We start from the raw sequence: 18,869 nt of genomic DNA, 5'->3' as shown, positions 1-18,869 counted from the left end.
ATCACTTTCAACTGGTAGTGCTACCTGTGCTTCATGCCTTTCAGAGGTAAAAAAAAAAATATTGACCGCCTGCATTAAATCATATGTGCTGATATAGATAACAAATCATGCAAAATATGAATACATTTAGATTTTTTTTCTTTACAAGTAAACTACGTATTCTGTATGGCATGATAACAATTTTTTTCCTTTTGCTTTTTTTCTAAAATACATTTGTTGATATATACTGTAATATAAAGTTGTTTTAAAAAAAACGTCTTTACATACCAATGTCTAGGCAATCATCTGGACATATAGGCATTTTCACCTATCAAACAGTTTTCTGATAAAACAGACCTGTCAGCTTAGTGCAAACACTTGCAAAGTTATAAAGATGCTTTTCCAAAGCTACATAAACTGTATGTAACTGCCCTTTTCATTGGTGTATTCTCAGCATCAGTTCCTTTTAAACTCTTTATCACGGGTTCTGGCACCCTTTTCTTCACTGTATGTTACACCAAAAATAGTGAAATGAATAGTTATTTATGTGTTACAATAATTTAAATTATCACAGAAATGTTGATATTTATTACTTCATTTTTTGATATAAACACTGATATCTTCAACAGTTCTCAAAATCAGAGTTGATCAACTTTTGCAATTTAAATATTTAATCAAATAAAGATTTTATCAATTGCATTGTTCCACCAGTGGGTGGTGACCTATTGCATTTGTCATTGACTTTAGCGGCATCTAGCGGTGAGATTGCGAATTGCAATCAACATCTCAGTCCACAGCTCACCCCTCAATTTTGAAACGCACAAAGATGTTATGGACAGTAGCTGCCTGCCACAGGACAAACATGTCGTCAGAGATAACGTATGGACAAAATTCTTAAAAAAAAAAAACTATTTCACCCAATAAGGAAGAAATTAAATCTTTATTAATGAGTCATTGAATCATTCATTCAAACTGATCTATAATCAGTTCATTCAAAAAATAATTCTGAAAACTCCTGCAATTGACATTTGTCAGAACCTTTCTCTAGTAAATTGTTTTGTTTAGTAACTTTATTCAGAATCATGGAAGATGCAAGGACCAGCCCTGGAGCCCTAACTGCAGTGGTAAGACAATAATCTCATGTTAGTTGTTTGTTTTAATGTCTGTCAATACATTTATTATTTGAAAGATCGTAGATTGTGTTAAAGTTATAAGGCATTTCTCTATGTTAAATGTCTGGCACCAGGTAGCCTACTGCTACAGCGGCAGTTAACTCGACTTGCTCACCACCTGTTTCCTGTTAAATGTTATTACAGCTGATTATGATTTTAAGGATATTCTAATATAAAAGCATTACATTGAAACAATCCTAACCAAAGGTCACATCGAAAAATACATTTTGAACACATAAATGACCGCCTGACGACTAGATAACAGTGCTGTTACAATGCTGCCCTCTACCTGTACAAGAGAGAAGTCACAGTTTCCCCAATGCAGTCATGTAAGTAAAAAAGTGCTGTTTTTACTGTCATACTCTCATCATAATTTAAACAAATAATAATAAATCACAAAAACAAGAATCAAAGATAAAAATCAGTCAAAATAAGGTACAATGTGTTGTTGTATCAAAGATTTGTTATGGTGTGTAAACCACTACAATGCTTTTCTGCCTAATGAATATTTTTATTTTAATGTTTATTTTATTTTAACATGGCCAGTATTATGAATCACATCAACCACACATCAGAAAAAACAAGAATGACAGCATCTGTGAAATTTACACTGTTAACCTACATGTTACCTAAATGTTTTAAACAAAACTTTTTCCTGATAAAACATATAAGACGGAGTGTAAAACCAATTAATTTTACATTTACTTTAATGCTCAGTAAAAGTCCAAATAAATTTGAAGAGTTTGGTTCCAAAACGATATAACTTATTTATTATTATATTATCATGTTTTTATTGTGCTGTATTTTTTAGTTATGAAGTTACCTCGTTTTGGAATTCTTTATTTTGGCATTGGTTTGACAAAATATTAAATACATTAAAATTGAGACTTTTTAAGCAACTAACCTGAAATTAAATTGTGATATAGTGTATATCTACATATGAAGGTGACCTGTTTTCTTAGGAATTTGGTTGACAATATTTGATTTGATGACCATAAAGGTCAAAAACTTTACCTGAGTTTGTTAGCAAGTAACATTTCTTGGGCATTTCTTTCCCTGTAACATGTTAAATTATATTTCTCTTTCTATACTGTTTGCTCATTCAGCGGTTTAAAAGTCTCAGTTGTGTGCTGTCTTTGGTTCTTTGTAAAGTCAAAAGAAGAATATGGGGAGGATTCTGGGTAATTCGTGTTTCCAGCAGATGACATCACAGCTGTATTAGCATAAACAGCTCCCATGTCTGGAATAGCCTACTGGATGAACGACAATGTAGAATTTTAAATATATAGCAAATATTATGTGTTTCTGTATAAGATATATACTGTAGAGTATAAAACTGAGTTATTTTTGTTGAAACTCACCCTCAGATTAATTCCAGTAACATCTTCTACTCTTGATATTGAGGAAACTTCTGCAGTCTTTGAATTTGCTTTACTGAAAAACATGTTTTTGTGTTACCCTAAATTCAAAAACTTTTCATTCATCAGAGGACCCATTTAAGTTAATTATCTATGAAGCAAGTCTGTGATCATGATCTTTGTCAGTTGTGTCATGTGCTCACCCTTTACAGACATATAAAATGGCCAAGAGGATCAGCATTAGTAAACCTCCAATAATAAGTCCAAGTGTCACAGAGGTACCACTGAGACCTGGAGAGAATTAATAATAATAATAAGCATAATAATAGCACAAATAATAATAATAAATGTGGAGAAAAATCATCTAATTTATAAATAATATTTTCTGTAAACAAAAACACCCTGACAAATCATATCTCTAAATTACAAACGAACAGTCCAGATTGAATGCTTATTAACTAGTAATTATTATTAGTCTTTAAATGGTGCATCTAAAAGTTGTAAAATCATATCATAAGAGTTTAATTCAAAACTAAGTGGTTACCAGATCCCTGAGATGAAGGAGCAGTAGATCCCTGAGATGAAATAAGCTGAAACTGTGTACTGGCAGAGCCACGAGCATTGGTGCCGAGACACTGCAGAGTGTCTGTGGCTGTTAGTGATTGAGATAAAGTGATGTAGCTCCTCAGGCCTGAGCTGCTTAGTCGCACCTCACGAATTAATGTGTTTGTAGAGTTACTGACAGGACGTCCAGTTAGAAACCAGTCCACTTCGGGAAAGGGATTCCCACGAACCTCACAATAACACACAGTTCCTGTAGTTGTGTCACAGACGGAGAGAGCAATCTCAGAGGCATCTAAAAGTATGAGAGAAACATAATGTTGTCATTGTTGCTTAAAGAGAAGTGACGTACTGTAGAGCTAGTAGGACTTATCTAAACTTATCCATTTCCCAAACTTATCATTATCACAATTGGCTGATTAAAGACATTTTTAGTCACCTATAGCTTGACATGTGTTTGGATTGTAGAGGGCTGTGTTATACTCACACTGTATATCCAGTAAAACTGCTGAGTTTTGTTGCCCATACTTGTTTTGAGCAAAACAGAAGTATCGTCCACTTTGTGTGCGATTAGTTACGCTGATGGTGAGATTATATCCAGTCTGAAGCTGTTGAAGCTGTCCTCCATTATCTTTGTACCAGGTGTAGGTGATCACTGCTGGATTTGCATTGGTGCTGCAGATCAGAGACAATGGACTGGCCTCTAACACAATGTTGGATGGAATCGCTGATATTGATGTGTTTTTAGGAGAAACTAATGAGAAAAGAACAACAAAGCATTTTTATATCTGTTGTTAGGGAGTTATTAGCTGCATTATACACAAAATAAATTGCATTTACAAATTGCTGCTTCAGTTTTAAAACGACACACACGGTTTGTGTTTTTCCATAGACTTTGATAATAACAGCTGCAAACTTAATAGGCCAGTTTCCCGGCCAGGGTTTAAATTAATCTAGGACTACACCTTAAATTATACTAGGATGTAAGCAGCTTTTCAAACATACTTTAGAAAAAAAACATTTCTGGTGTGCATCTTGAGACAAAACAATGGCACTGGTATATGTTAAGATTAGTGGATGCAAGATGTTTTTGAATTAAGGCAGCACAAACATGCATTTTAGTCTGGGATTAGAATAAACCCTGTCCAGGAAACCTACCCTATAAGAATTATAGTTTCTGAATGTAGGGTAGTCCTGCAGAGTTTAGCTGGTAACCCCATCAGAAACACCTGCTTGTTCTTTTTTAAGAAATCCTGAAGACGGTTGTGGCTAGAAGGGATACAGCTACGGCCAAACTCTCATAAAAACTTGTCGAATGAGCGTCTTTTCATTTTAATCTTATTCCCAAACCTAACCCTAAACCCAACATGTGGCATCATATCTAGCCAGAACCGCTGTTTTCAAATAAATTGTTGTCTATCTCTTGCACAACAGCAGCAACAACAAATAAACTTTGCAAGGTCGATGTTCAACTCTTTCTCGCCGGGGTATGTGGCAGAAGGTAGCCCGCCACACTAAGGCAAAATATCTGATCATGACACTGCAGTTGGATCTTTCAGTTTTTAAAAAGTTCAAACTTCCTTGATATTTTATGACAAGTCAAAAATATGTTGTTTTTGTGCCCACCTAAGGCCTAAAAGATCGCCTGGCCAGGGTTTCTTTAAAATACATAAAAAAAAATGTAATTTAAAAAAATTTTATCTAACGCGTCTTACAATTGTAGCGCAGTACCTGATTGACACAGCAGCCAATATCTGAAACATTTTTGTTTATTCTGTTTATTTGTTTATATACTTTTATTCAAAGGGGGACAAGTGGGAAATCATTTTAAAATACATACTAAAATTGTTCTTATGATTTTGCATGCAGGACTGGGAGTCATTTTAAATGTTATGGACGGGAGCGGAACAAGTTCATATACTGTATTATTTTGCAGAGGTGAAAAATCTGTCCCCTGCAGATCACTACTTTCAGCTAACTGTCACTTCTATAAAAGATATCTCAATGTCTTATTTCTTAGATATCGGTGACAAAACTTTGTCAGTCATATTGCCAGAGGAGCAAGTTATGAAATTTTGATTAAAAATGTTACAATGCATGAATGCACAATAAGACCAGTGACATGCATTAAAAAATAAATAAAAATGTAAGTATTCAAAACAATGTTCCAGTTCTAAAAAAGTAACATGCAATGGGAAGGACAGGGCTGCTTTTATACTCACACAGAATATCCAGAAAAACCGATGAGTTTTGTTGGCCATATATGTTTTGCGCTACACAGTAATACCACCCTCTGTGTGCAGGATAAGTTGTGCTAATATTGAGATTAAATCCAGTCTGAAGTTGTTGAAGCTTTCCTCCATTGTCTCTGTACCAGGTGTAGTTAACTATTGGTGGATTTGCATTAGTGTTACAGTTCAGAGTCACTGGATTGCCCTCTAACAAAGTACTGGATGGATTCGCTGATATCGATGTATTTCTAGGGGGGTCTGAGAAGAAAGGATAAAAGATTGATTTATAAAGGACTAGCTGGTCTTAATTTCCCCCTTAGACAGATACAGTATCAACAGTATATACACTCTCAGAAAAAAAGGGACGGTTCATTTTAAAACGGTTCTAATATGTACCATTTAGGTACATATATGTACATTTTAGGTGTCCTTTTTTTTCTAAGAGTGCAGAGAGTAAGAAACTGATGCCCCAATAAATCAGTATTACAACAGCAATAACAGAAAGTCATAATAGGTTGACATCCAGCAATAAATATGAGTTGTAAGGGAAGCCTGACAATTGCCAGTTGTGATACGAGAGTTTTCAAAGCGGCATGAACCAAAAAAAGACAGATGCAATAAAGATAACAACTGGACTGAAACTTAAATCTCAAAAAAATCTACTGGGCTATTTTTGTTTGTTGTTTTCTGTAAGTAATGTATTTTTATGCATTAGTTTTCAGTTGCATTAGGGTAACATGTAATAAGAAAGACATAACCGCCCTTATACTCACACTGAATATCCAGAAAAACGGATGAATTTTCCTGACCATATATGTTTTCGGCTACACAGTAGTACTCCCCAGTTTGTGCAACATTAGTTACGTTGTAGGTGAGATTATATCCAGTCTGCAGCACATCCAGGTCTTCTTCATTGTCTATATACCAGGTGTAGTTAACCAGTGGTGGATTTGCATCAGTGCTGCATATCAGGGTCACTGGATTTCCGTCTAACACAGTGCTGGATGGAATTGCTAATATTGATGTGTTGCTAGGGGGATCTGAGAAGAAAATGTGTGAAAAACGTTTATATATAATAATATATGTTCTGGAAATGGACGACTTGGAATGATGTAAATGTAGATTAGGCTGCTAAAAAAAGCACAGAATAGGTCTGAACTTAGATTCATTAAATAATATCTCTGTCCACTTTACAGAACCATCTTACTTTTTTAGGGGGGGGGTCTAAGGCCCAATCCCATTTCTCTGTCTTACCCCTACCCCTTAGTTTTGCACGTTCACATGAGAGTAGGGGTTATCCAAATTGAGCCTTACTCTCAGGTGCCAACATGATCTCACAAAGTTCCGTGGGATAGTGACGGAATTTTTTGCTCATTTTTCCGTGGCATTCTCACGGATCTCCGCATATTTCTGTGGCCCTGCCACGGACTTTCTTTTCCGTGGCATTCTCACGGATTGGTTACTCAACTGCTTTTTCTTATTTTCAAACCATTGTCGCTTCGGTTTAGGGTTAGATTTGGTGTTTGCGTTAGTATGTCACTTTAAGTATTGGTTTATACAATTTTTTCTGATGTATTCTTTTATATTTTCTAAACTTTAATCAATTGTTGCCTGGTGTTGGGGTTAGAGTTGGGTTTGGGTAGGGATGTCATTTTATGTAAATCTAACCCTAAACCGAAGCGACAATGGTAAGAAAATAGGACAAAACAGTTGAGTAACCAATCCGTGAGAATGCCACTGAAAAGAAAGTCCGTTGCAGGGCGACGGAAATATGCGGAGATCCGTGAGAATGCCACGGAAAAATGAGCAAAAAATTCCATGACTATGCCACGGAAATTCGTGAGATCAGGTTGTGCACATGCACAACTAAGGGGTAGAGAAAAGGGGTAAGACAGAGAAATGGGATTGGGCCTTAAGCTATTTTATGCATTATGACTCATTAACACTGTTCAAGAGTTGGATTCACTCAGTTTTTTTTTTCAAACATGAGAGATTCATACGTAAAATTATTTTATGAGCAATTTCAGTGCAGGATATAGAGTGGAAGTCCATATATGGGCACTTTAACCGGAATAGGGCACTCACATGCCAACCAAGGTCTGACTCGAAATCAACGTCACCAAACAAGTGTGTTGTTGTTTGGGAGGGAAATGTAAGTTTGTTCAGCTTCCCAAAGAACCCAGCATTATAAAACAATGGATACAGTTTGTTTATCCGCCAACGGTATATCTCAAGTTTTTCCGGGAAAGAAGCAGTAGAGCTGACCTGTCTTTTATAAATCTGATCGAACTAAAGACTCTTCAGAGATATGACAGATGCAATAGTCCATAGGTACTCTACTCTATATATACTCAAGATTAATATAAGATTAGCAAAAACACTGTGTATTATGTGAACTTTAATAAGTGGCCCTTATACAGACACTGCTGTGCTATTTATCTGGAATGGTCAATAGGAGAGATGCCTTTATAGACCAGTTCAAATGATGTAAACAACACTGGTCCAGAAACACTTCCTGTTACAGTTTGTGAGAGTTATGTTTTTATTTTACATATATTATTATCTTTAAGATGTTTGTTTAACTTCAGTTAATTCAGGTTTATATGTTCTGTTGGTTTATTTTATCCCAACGTTTATCTAGTGTTAAAAAACAGAAACAGGAAGTGCTTCTGGACCAGTGTTGTTTACATCTGTTGAACTGGTCCATACTTACATTGAATATCCAGCAAAATAGATGTGTTTTGTTGTCCTTGGATGTTTTGAGCTACACAGTAGTACTGCCCACTTTGTGTGCGATTAGTTACGCTGATAATGAGATTATATCCAGTCTGAAGCAGTTGAAGCTGTCCTCCATTCTCTTTGTACCAGGTGTAGTTTATCAGTGCTGGATTTGCATCACTGCTGCAGTTCAGAGTCACTGGATTGCCCTCTAACACAGTGCTGGATGGAATCGCTGATATTGATGTGTTTTCAGGGGAAACTAATAATAAAAGATAAAGATTGATTTAGGAAGAACAAGCTAGTCTTTATTCCCAACATATTATTGCAACAGTAACTATAAATAAACTGATTTCCATATCAGCAATGCATGTGCAGCCACAGCTGAGAATCATAATAGGTTGGCATCTCCCACATACCACCTTGGGTGTGCATTATTTTCGAATAATTCAGTGGCCCACTGGCAATTATTGCTTACTTGTTTTTACTGTATACATTACCGGTCAAAGGTTTGGGGTCACTTGACTTAAATGTTTCTTATGATTTTAGAAAACTTTTCATATGAAGTTGCTTAAAAGGCCCCTAATCTAAGTGTTTTCAGCAATATAAAAATAGTCTCTGGTATCTTGCTTAACACATACATGAATGCGCAGCCGCACAAAAAACGCTTTTAAATATGAAAGATTAAAGGATTGAATGTAAAAGATTATTATTGAGTCTCTTGGACATAAATGAGGACTAATTATGAGACGTTAGAAGGCGCAAAGAGCTGCTTCACCTGTAGCCTGGTAAGTAAATAAATGCTTTGCTTTAAACAAATGCATCTATTTTTAAATGTTTTTTTTAAAATGCTACCTCACGGATTTATGGATGACTCTGTACCTGTGGATATGGTTAGATGAGAAAAATGTTTAAGTAATGCTTAAAAAAAACTGACGCTGTCCAAGTGCTGAACCTTGTGGAGGGCCGTTTGTAAATTCTTTATCTCCTGTTTGTTACAAACAAAGTATTTTTACAGTACAAACCTTTTCTTACATACTTGTAAATTATTTTTTGATGATATTGGATAGCCGTACATTTACAGCAATTAAAAGCCTTCTTTTTTACTTACATGACTAAAAGAAAACGGGTTTTAAAGGTTTTAACGAAAAATAACAATTTCAATACAAGTGAAAAACAACACAATTATTTCAAATTATTCTTAAACTGGGGATCTTCTTCCTCCGCTTAGTTTTTCAGTTTACAAAGTCCGTCATCTAAATAGGGATTAGACATAGCGCCAGCGCAACGGGCTTTTAAAGGGGATGAGAGCTGAGACTCTCATTGGTTTATTGCACGTTACGGCCAAAAAACTCCCATTAATCATTAAAAAAATAGGACCTACCCTTTTCGACCATGCGCTCGGCGCACAAACCATTTTTCCCGTCGTTAAATTAGCAAAAGTGCATTCGGACACGCCCATCTAGACGTTGCGCTGTGTGTTTAGACAATGCGCTTAGATCGTTAAAATAGGGCCCCACATCTTTTTATTGTACATATTCAAGAATACAGTTTAATACCTAATAATCAAGTAATAAGTTATTTTTATTTGGACACTCTTGTCCCAAATTTACAATAGGATGTATGGAGGTGTCTTTATACTTACACAAAACATCCAGTAAAACTGATGAATTTTGTTGTCCATATTTGTTTTGAGCTACACAGTAGTACCGGCCTCTATGTGCAGGATTAGTTTGGCTGATGATGAGATTATATCCAGTCTGAAGCAGTTGAAGCTGTCCTCCATTGTCTCTGTACCAGGTGTAGTTGAGCACTGTTGGATTTCCATTACTGCTGCAGTTCAGAGTCACTGGATTGCCCTCTAACACGATGCTGGATGGAATCGCTAATATTGATGTGCTTTTAGGGGCAACTGATGAACAAGACAAAATAATTCTATATAATTATAATAAATAATTTTGCATAATATATGTGTGTGTGCTGTGTGTAATTATTATATATATTTAAACACACTCACATACATATATACATTTCAAAAAATGTATATATATATATATATATATATATATATATATATATATATATATATATATATACATTTAAGAGTGTATAAAAATATAAATAAATATATATACGCAAGTAAATGTTTCTTAAATACATACATGAATGTGTGTGTGTGTGTGTGTATTTATATATACATAATAATTACACACAGCACACACTTGTATATTATGCTAAAAATCACTTTTATTTTGTATGCGATTAATCGCGATTAATCTTTTCCCAGCACTATATATTATATTATATTATATTATATTATATTATATTATATTATATTATAAGTAGTGCTGGGGAAAGATTAATCGCGATTAATCCCGATTAATCACATACAAAATAAAAGTGCATTTTTGCCTTATATATTAGTGTGCGCTGTGTGTAATTATTATGTATATATAAATACACACACATTCATGTATGTATTTAAGAAACATTTACATGTGTATATATATTTATTTATATTTTTATATATTCAATATTATATATTAACAATAAAAATGGATATAATATAAATGTTCTGAAATGTATATATGTATGTGTTTAAATATACATAATAATTACACACAGTATAGAAACATATATTAGGCAAAAATGCACTTATATTTTGTATGCGATTAATCGCGATTAATCTTTTCCCAGCACGAACACATTGGTACAATGTGTATAATGTGTAAAAGGTACACATTGCTACATTCAGGGTACATACTGGTACCTAAAAGATACATATCTGTACCAAAATGGTACATATTAGGACCTTTTATAAAGGTACCGTCTCAATGACAACTTTTGTATCTTTTTTCTGAGAGTACAGGATTAAAATTGCACTTGGTGGCATGTGGGGAATGTGCATTAGAAAATGTGGAGCTATACTCACATTGAACATCCAGTAAATATGATGAATTTTGTTGTCCATATTTGTTTTGAGCCACACAGTAGTACAGGCCACTTTGTGCAGCAGTAATTCTACTGATGGTGAGATAATATCCGGTCTGTATTGTAAGTTGTTGAAGCCTTCCGCCATTCGCTCTGTACCAGGTGTAGTTGACCACTGGATTTCCATTACTGCTGCAGTTCAGTGTCACTGGATTGCCCTCTAAAATAGTACTGGATGGAGTCACTGATATTGATGTGCTGTTAGGGGGGTCTGAGAAAGAAAGATAAAAGATTAATTTATGAAGGACTCTCAGGGCCCTATTTTAACGATCTAAGCGCATTGTCTAAAACGCATGACGCACGGTCTAAATGGGCGTGTCCGATGCCACTTTTGCTAATTTATTTAACGACGGGAAAAATGGTTTGTGCAAAGAGCGCAGGGTTGAAAAGGGTTGTACATATTTTCCTAATGAGAAATGGGTGTGTTTTGGGCGTAACGTGCAATAAACTAATGAGAGTCTCAGCTCTCATCCCCTTTAAAAGCCAGTTGCGCTGGCACTATGTCTAATCCCTATTTAGATGATGGACATTGTAAACTGAAAAACTAAGCGGAGGAAGAAGTTGCACGTTTCAACAATTGGACAGCGTCAGTTTTTTGTTAAGCATTACTTAAAAATGTTTCTCATCTCAGCATATCCACAGGTACAGAGTCATCATATACAATAAATCCGTGAGGTAGCATTTAAAAAACACATTTAAAAACAGATGCATTTGTTTAAAGCAAAGCTTTTATTTATTTACCAGGCTGCAGGTGAAGCAGCTCTTTTTGCCTTCTAACGTCTCATAATCAGTCCTCATTTATGTCCAAGACTCAATAATAATCTTTTCAAACCATTAATCTTTCATATTTAAAAGGGTTTTTGTGCTGCTGCGCATTTATGTTTGTGATAAGCAAACCCGCGTTGTCCTCCCGTTTATAGGCGCATATTACTAATGTGCTCTTTAAATAACAAAAAACATATTGCGCCATTGACTTTAGACTTTAGACCAGGTTTTTGTTGGTCAATGGCGTAGTCTATTTTAGTTGCCTCAAAATAGCAATGGGCCAACAATGCGCCTGAACACACCTCGTTTTCAGACCAGAACGCCCATGGGCGCAAAAGGGAGTGCAAATGCATTTGATATTTAAACAACGTGGCGCTAAACCTGAAAATGATAATTGCGCAGGGTGAAAACTAGCAAAAGACACTTGCGTCGCGCCTTGCGCTGCATTGCACCGGGTGTAAGATAGAGCCCTCAGTCTGTATTCTTCCTCTGCCAGTTATATGTATGTCAACAGTTAAAGGCGCAAAAGAGGATGGTTCCGCCGACTGAGAATCCAAAAACGGTTACTGAGTTTTTTAAATGAGCGCATGCGTAAGAACAGCCTCCCTCCTTCACAGTTCATTTCTAGGGAACGCCTTCCAAAACTCGTGCACGAATATTTGAACACGAGTGTTTGTTTAACACCTGCATATGCTGTGTCGCGTGACTCGCGTCAGTGGATTCATTATGTGAAATGATGATAATAAACAAATATGATGTTAAAACGTTAGATCAGTCTACGCTACTCCCATTTCAACTAGCATGTAGCAGACTGGTCACTGCCTTACAACTACAGGACAAGAACAACGTCAATATACTTGAATAACAGTACAACAATAATTATTCCCCAAAGAAAGAATAATCACTGTTACCTGTCGGGAAGAATTTTGCGAACTGCGCGTCTGTCTTGACACCTCTCTGTTCCTTCATTGCTCTCCAGCGTTGAAATGTTTCTCCACAAACGACTGTGTTTACATTACGTTCTTTTGACAATTTTCTCCTATTCCCAGCGGCTTACAAAAGTCTTTCTTTTGCGTCCTCCTTCGAGTTTCTTCTCTACCGTGGTGCAAATTCGAGGAGGAAAGCAGGATCGAAAATGAAAACAAAACGAAACTTAAGACGGAGTTTCATGCGCTATGCGCATGCGTAGCCTGTGTTTAGTTATTGGAGCACGCACGTCTCTCACAAGGATCGTAATGGCAGTGATTGACAAGCCAGGGGGCCAATCGCTTATGCGATGACCGCATGAGCAATTGGCTGATGTTTTTAAGGCCCTATCTTGTGCACAGATGACGTATATTAATAATATTACTTTCAGTGCAGCTAATAAATAGTCTTTTATCATTTAGTAAAGACAGTTTCAAGTAATATTGCAAAAATGTATAAAACAAACATCCTCTTTTGCAGCTTTAACTAATGCCCAAACAAATCAGCATTACAACTCTTAAAATTAACGGATGCTAACATTGACTACATTTATATGTACACCAATAATGTAAGGACTAGAGTAAGGACTTAATCACAGAAAGGTGTTTACATGACTCCATGCACTGTTTCTGGATAAAGGAAGACTGCAGTCGTGTTGACAGAGTTCAGGGAAACTTTCTTATGTCAAGTAGTGTTGCTTTCGTCAAGGAAAAGTATGACGAAATATAGTCGTCAACGAACCTTTTTCACGTGACGAAAACGAGACGAGACGTAACGAAAATGCTGGTCATGTGACGATGACTATAATAAAATGTATAATGCAATATTGTTGACGAATAAAAACGAGACTAAAAGTGGTTTACAAAATAAAAACTAACCTAAAATGTCTCTTCATTTTCGTTGACCAAAACGAGACGAGACGAAATGTTATAACGTTATTTCGTCTTTTACCCATCTCAGCATCTCCGCGCCCCCACCACCTGACTGCAGGTGATCACGTGTGTTGTTGGTGCTGCGTAGATCAATCAAAACATGAAAGTACCGCGAGAGTGAGTAGAAAGCATGCGGAGCAGTCTGCTCTCGCGATGCTTTGATATCATACGCCTCCATTTGCACGTTAATGGGCATTTCAAACAGTGTACGCGGCAACCGCGAGACATGCGGAAAGCGGAGAAACGGGGGCGGTTACAGAGGTGAAGCGGAGTTGGTCCACAAGCCTTGCTCGTGCACCTGAAGCCGCCTTTCCACTGCACACGACAAAGACGGCCGATAAGCCGGAAGTCATTCATTTCCTATGGAGAGTCGCAAAGCGGATGCCTGAGGTGCCGACCATCTGCGGATGCGTAAATATCGGATCCGCTTTGACGGTTGGATGCGTTAAAAAATTTGAACTTGTCCGACTAAACCGCATGCGATATGCCGACCATAATGTTATGTTTTTCATTGTATTGCAATCACAAACTGTGTGTGAGGTGAAAATGATTAATCCTTTTGGTTTAACTTTATTAGTTACACTTGAATCCTTAAAAAACACTATTGATTACTGATAATAAATACATTATTAATTTAATTTGTGTATGTAACTATTTTAATCTTGTATTTATATGTTCTCTCAAAAAAATATTGGCAATCTTTGTCATATATGCATAGCTGTTTATTGTTTCATTCATTTGCATTCATTTATTTATTCAACCATGGTAAAAATATTAGAATGAAGCCTCTTGCGCTGGAATAAGCTGCCACTAGGGGGAGACTGCCACTAGGGGGAGAACTCCGACTGTCGTTTCCGTATGTCGTGTGCAGTGGAAAGGCGGCTTAAGATCCTCTCCCTTTTACGGACACGACTCTTCATGGCAGTCGCTGTTGAAGATAAACACATTTCCACTAAATGCTGCACAAAACGCTTCCACTACATGAGAAAAGCTGTAGCCGCGCGGCGATTCCAACCGGGAAGATGCAGCATTCTGGCTCCAAATGTAAAAGAAAAGTCCAAAATAAATCCCTTGCATCACTTTCAGGTCAGTTCAACAAGCCTGTTAAAATCTATAGCTTTGATTGCTGACACCACCAGTATAACAATGTACAAATTTATATCATGTAACAGTTGTTTAAATGACGTTGTGCTGCGTTGCGTTTTGAAACATTGTAAATATATCTATGCTAAAGACATTCGTTGTTTTGTATATGCTTAATAACTACACTTATTTATTATTTAAATAAACAAAACATACTTCGCTGAATACTTGAGTATTACAGTTTTTTTCGATTGCTAAACGCCAGTGGGCACAACTGGAGCTACATGTGCAAAACTCTAACTACAGTCTGCACTACCAAAAGTCACCTGAGCACAACTCTTAACATATGGCTCAAAACAGCTCCGTGCAGCCAAACACTAAACACAACCCTCACTGAGATAACACACACTGTCACTCACAACACACTGAGAGGAAAAACACTAACATCAAACACCAATACACAAAATACTAACTTTATATCTTTACAGTTTTAACAATTTCAGTGATGTCACACCAAGTAATGTTTTCTTTAAAGAATGATTTATTTATTGATTTATCACAATATTTTTTTTAGAACATCATAATTTTTTAGGGTAAATGAAAATTAGCAGTTTGCTTCAGTTGTCTGTAGTAATTTACGGAATTACAGTAATGAGAAAAAAGGTAGAAACTTAAAGTACATGAAAGGTAATATTATATATAAATGAAATATATATATGAAATTGGAATTTATATTTATATGAAATTGCAATCAGCAGTGTTTGAAAGGCACAATGCTGAAATCAATTGTGTTTTGAATGTGTGATTCACAGTTTTGACAGCAGTGTGTTAGCATTTGAACAAAGTGCTGTAAATCCACAGTGTTGTGCAGGTTGTGATTAAAGTCATGGAATAAGTGTGTAAAGTTTTGAAAACTGTGTTCAAGCAATGAAAAACGAACTAGAGTTTGGTCCACATGAACTGCTGCTGTGCAGACTGTAGTTAGAGTTTTGCACATGTGACTCCAGTTGTGCCCACTGGCGTTTAGCAATCGAAAAAAACTGTAAATCAATCAAACACCTGTACTGTTGAAAACATAACCATACATACCAACTTTGCTTTTCTTAATAGACATCTGATGTTTTCTTAAAGCTGACTTTTAATTCTCCAAAATTGCTTGGATTTATACTGACATTTAAGATCAGCTTTGTCATATTAGATTAAGCCAAAGTCCATTAGGTACACTGGTGGTAACGTACAGATGCAGAAATATAAACTGTAATAATATATAATTACATATGTATGATTGTAGATTGTGCTGCTGTCAAAATACAATTATAAATGTTAACAATAGCATATTTCTATTCTCACACATACTATAGTTGTGTGTGACCCATTTGAACTTGTGTGTGTGTGTGTGTGTGTGTGTGTGTGTGTGTGTGTGTGTGTGTGTGTGTGTGTGTGTGTGTGTGTGTGTGTGTGTGTGTGTGTGTGTGTGTGTGTGTGTGTGTGTGTGTGTGTGTGTGTGTGTGTGTGTGTGTGTGCGTGTATATAGGAGCATCTTCCATGTCTGGAATGGATGTATTCTTGGGTCTATAAGGTAACAATAATATAACTTTTGTTTGAAATGGGTTTGGCTAAAAGAAAATATTGTTTTGTCTATAATACTATTAGGTCATTATACTATATGGGTTAAATAGAATTGCATTACTAAAAAGAGACTAAATACAATTTCACTGACTAAAACTAGACTAAAATGTCATCAGTTTTCTTCGACTAAAACTAGACTAAAATAGTAATGGATAAGTCTGACTAAAATAAGACTAAAATGGCAAGAATTTTAGTCGACTAAAACTTGATTACACTAAAAAGAGTATGACGTGACTAAAACTAATAAAAACTAAAATGACAGCTTGACACAAAGACTAGACTAAAACTAAAATGAAAACAGGCTGCCAAAAACAACACTAATGTCAAGTTAACTACAAATTCATATGTAAGGTGCGTGTCATAGACACATGCGCACTTCAGTTAGTACAGTATAGATGCGTGTAAAAGTGTTTACATGGCCGTGTATTGCGATTAAAATCGTCATACATTTTTCTGGGATGTTCAATAAGATGTACTGGGCTGTCTTTGTACTCACACTGAATATCCAGTAAAACTGATGAGTTTTGTTGTCCATACTTGTTTTGAGCTACACAGTAGTACCGTCCACTCTGTGTGCGATAAGTTACGCTGTAGGAGAAATTATATCCAATCTGAAGCAGTTGAAGCTGTCCCCCATTGTCTCTGTACAAGGTGTAGTTGTTTGGTGGATTTGCCACACTACTGCAGTTCAGAGTCACTGGATTGCCCTCTAACACAGTACTGGATGGAATCGCTGATATTGATGTGTTTTTAGGGGAAACTAACAAAAAAAGAAAAAGATAAATTAAACAATAGCTTTAATTAAATAAAAGAGGCTAGCGATTTGAACCGCAGATCTATAAATGGCTGGATTGCTCATGACGTCACAACTGTGAAGCCACCGCGCCGCCATATTGGTTTGCCCAAACATTCTATTATATTAATAGGACGTTATCAGATTTTAATGATAAAACAGTACTTTACCAGTCTCTATTTTTATATCAAAAGTCTCTCTGTACATTATTGCAATGCAAACGTCTTAAGCATGTATACAATTATTTTTTAAAGTTGTACATTTTTACTTTTTAAACAGTGAGTTTACATTCAACTTCATTACAGGATCAGATCAGTGGACAGAACGCAGCATATCTATTATTAATCACAAACGTGTTCATGCTTAAATCTAAATAAATAGTCATGCTTTAAGTACTGTATATGCATGCAATAATTTGCTGGTTTTGCAATTATGTTATGTTATACAGTATTGTGTTTGTTCGTAGAGTAAAATGCGTTAACAATGTTAATGGAATGTATTTTGAAACAGTAAAGACAACGTTTTAAACCATGGTTAAACTAACATTTGATTCAGTAATATAATAAAAACACCCAAATTTGATGCCACTATACTTATAAAAAGACATAGAATACAAATCTTCTGTACTTTACAACTTATTCGGAGAAATAGCATTGACAGTGTTTGCACTTAATGTCATAAAACTTTATCATTAACAGAATGCAGCAGACACAATTAACGTTTTATATAAATCCCTTATCCTGCCCGATTAAAACATGAACATTGCAAATAACATCAGAAATAACACTTAATTAACATAGACATATCCTAAAATTTATTCTTGACTAATACGTTGTAAACCGGGTGAATTTGGATCATGATTTTGAGTGTAAGTAAATGACGCCCTCTGCTGGTTGAGCATACCAAGATGGCTGCTCGAACTCTGCGGTGGCTTCTCTTCTCGCTGTTACGTTAAACATTATATGCACAATCAAGTCATTTATATAGATCAGTGATCTGAACTCTGGTGGACTTTGGATGGGAGTGGGTGGTCTGACAATAGCCCACTCCCGACATCCTTTGACAGAGCAGCGTATCCGCACTTTATTTATTCTAACTGACCACCTGTACGCTACAATCACAACTGAGAAGCTATTCGGTTCTGAAAAGTCGACATGGATGTTTAAATTAGTAGTTTTTAGTAGGCCTGGTTTTCGTTTCACTGTCATCTGTTGACAGTTGTCAAATGTTGTTTGTACCAATCCTTTGAGAGTGCAGAATTAAAACATTTCATGGCATGTGGGGAATGTGCATTAGAAAATGTGGAGCTATACTCACACAGAACATCCAGTAAAATCGATGAATTTTGTGGTCCAAATTTGTTTTGAGCCACACAGTAGTACCGGCCTCTTTGTGCAGCAGTAGTTACGTTGATGGTGAGATTATGTCCAGTCTGAAGAAGTTGAAGCTGTCCTCCACTGTCTTTGTACCAGGTGTAGTTAAGCACTGCTGAATATCCATTACTGGTGCAGTTCATACTCACTGGATTGCCCTCTAAAACAGTACTGGATGGAGTCACTAATATTGATATGTTATAAAGGGGGTCTGAGAAGGAAAGTTAAAAGAATGATTTATGAAGGACTTTCTGTCTTTATTCTCCCTCAGCCAGTTACATGTATGTCAACAGTAAACTAATTCCCAAACAAATCAGC

General features: G+C 36.0%; 1 protein-coding gene across 1 annotated transcript; it reads right to left on the bottom strand.

Moving 5' to 3' along the window:
- Positions 1-1,004: 1,004 nt before the first annotated feature.
- Positions 1,005-18,694, bottom strand: LOC135749876 (hemicentin-1-like). Its single transcript, XM_073813829.1, has 12 exons — positions 18,496-18,694; positions 16,882-17,145; positions 10,952-11,221; positions 9,665-9,931; positions 8,015-8,281; positions 6,075-6,341; positions 5,293-5,559; positions 3,558-3,824; positions 3,054-3,365; positions 2,713-2,800; positions 2,513-2,585; positions 1,005-2,401 (listed from the first exon to the last, which is right to left on the bottom strand). The coding sequence occupies exons 1-12, from the start codon at positions 18,692-18,694 to the stop codon at positions 2,237-2,239; spliced, it is 2,706 nt and encodes a 901-aa protein (XP_073669930.1). The 3' UTR covers positions 1,005-2,236.
- Positions 18,695-18,869: the final 175 nt, after the last annotated feature.

This window comes from Paramisgurnus dabryanus, chromosome 1 (genome assembly GCF_030506205.2).
Source record: "Paramisgurnus dabryanus chromosome 1, PD_genome_1.1, whole genome shotgun sequence".
Taxonomy (NCBI): Eukaryota; Metazoa; Chordata; class Actinopteri; order Cypriniformes; family Cobitidae; genus Paramisgurnus; species Paramisgurnus dabryanus.
The sequence above is the reverse complement of the archived record's forward strand: the minus strand, read 5'-3'. Positions and strand labels throughout refer to the sequence as shown.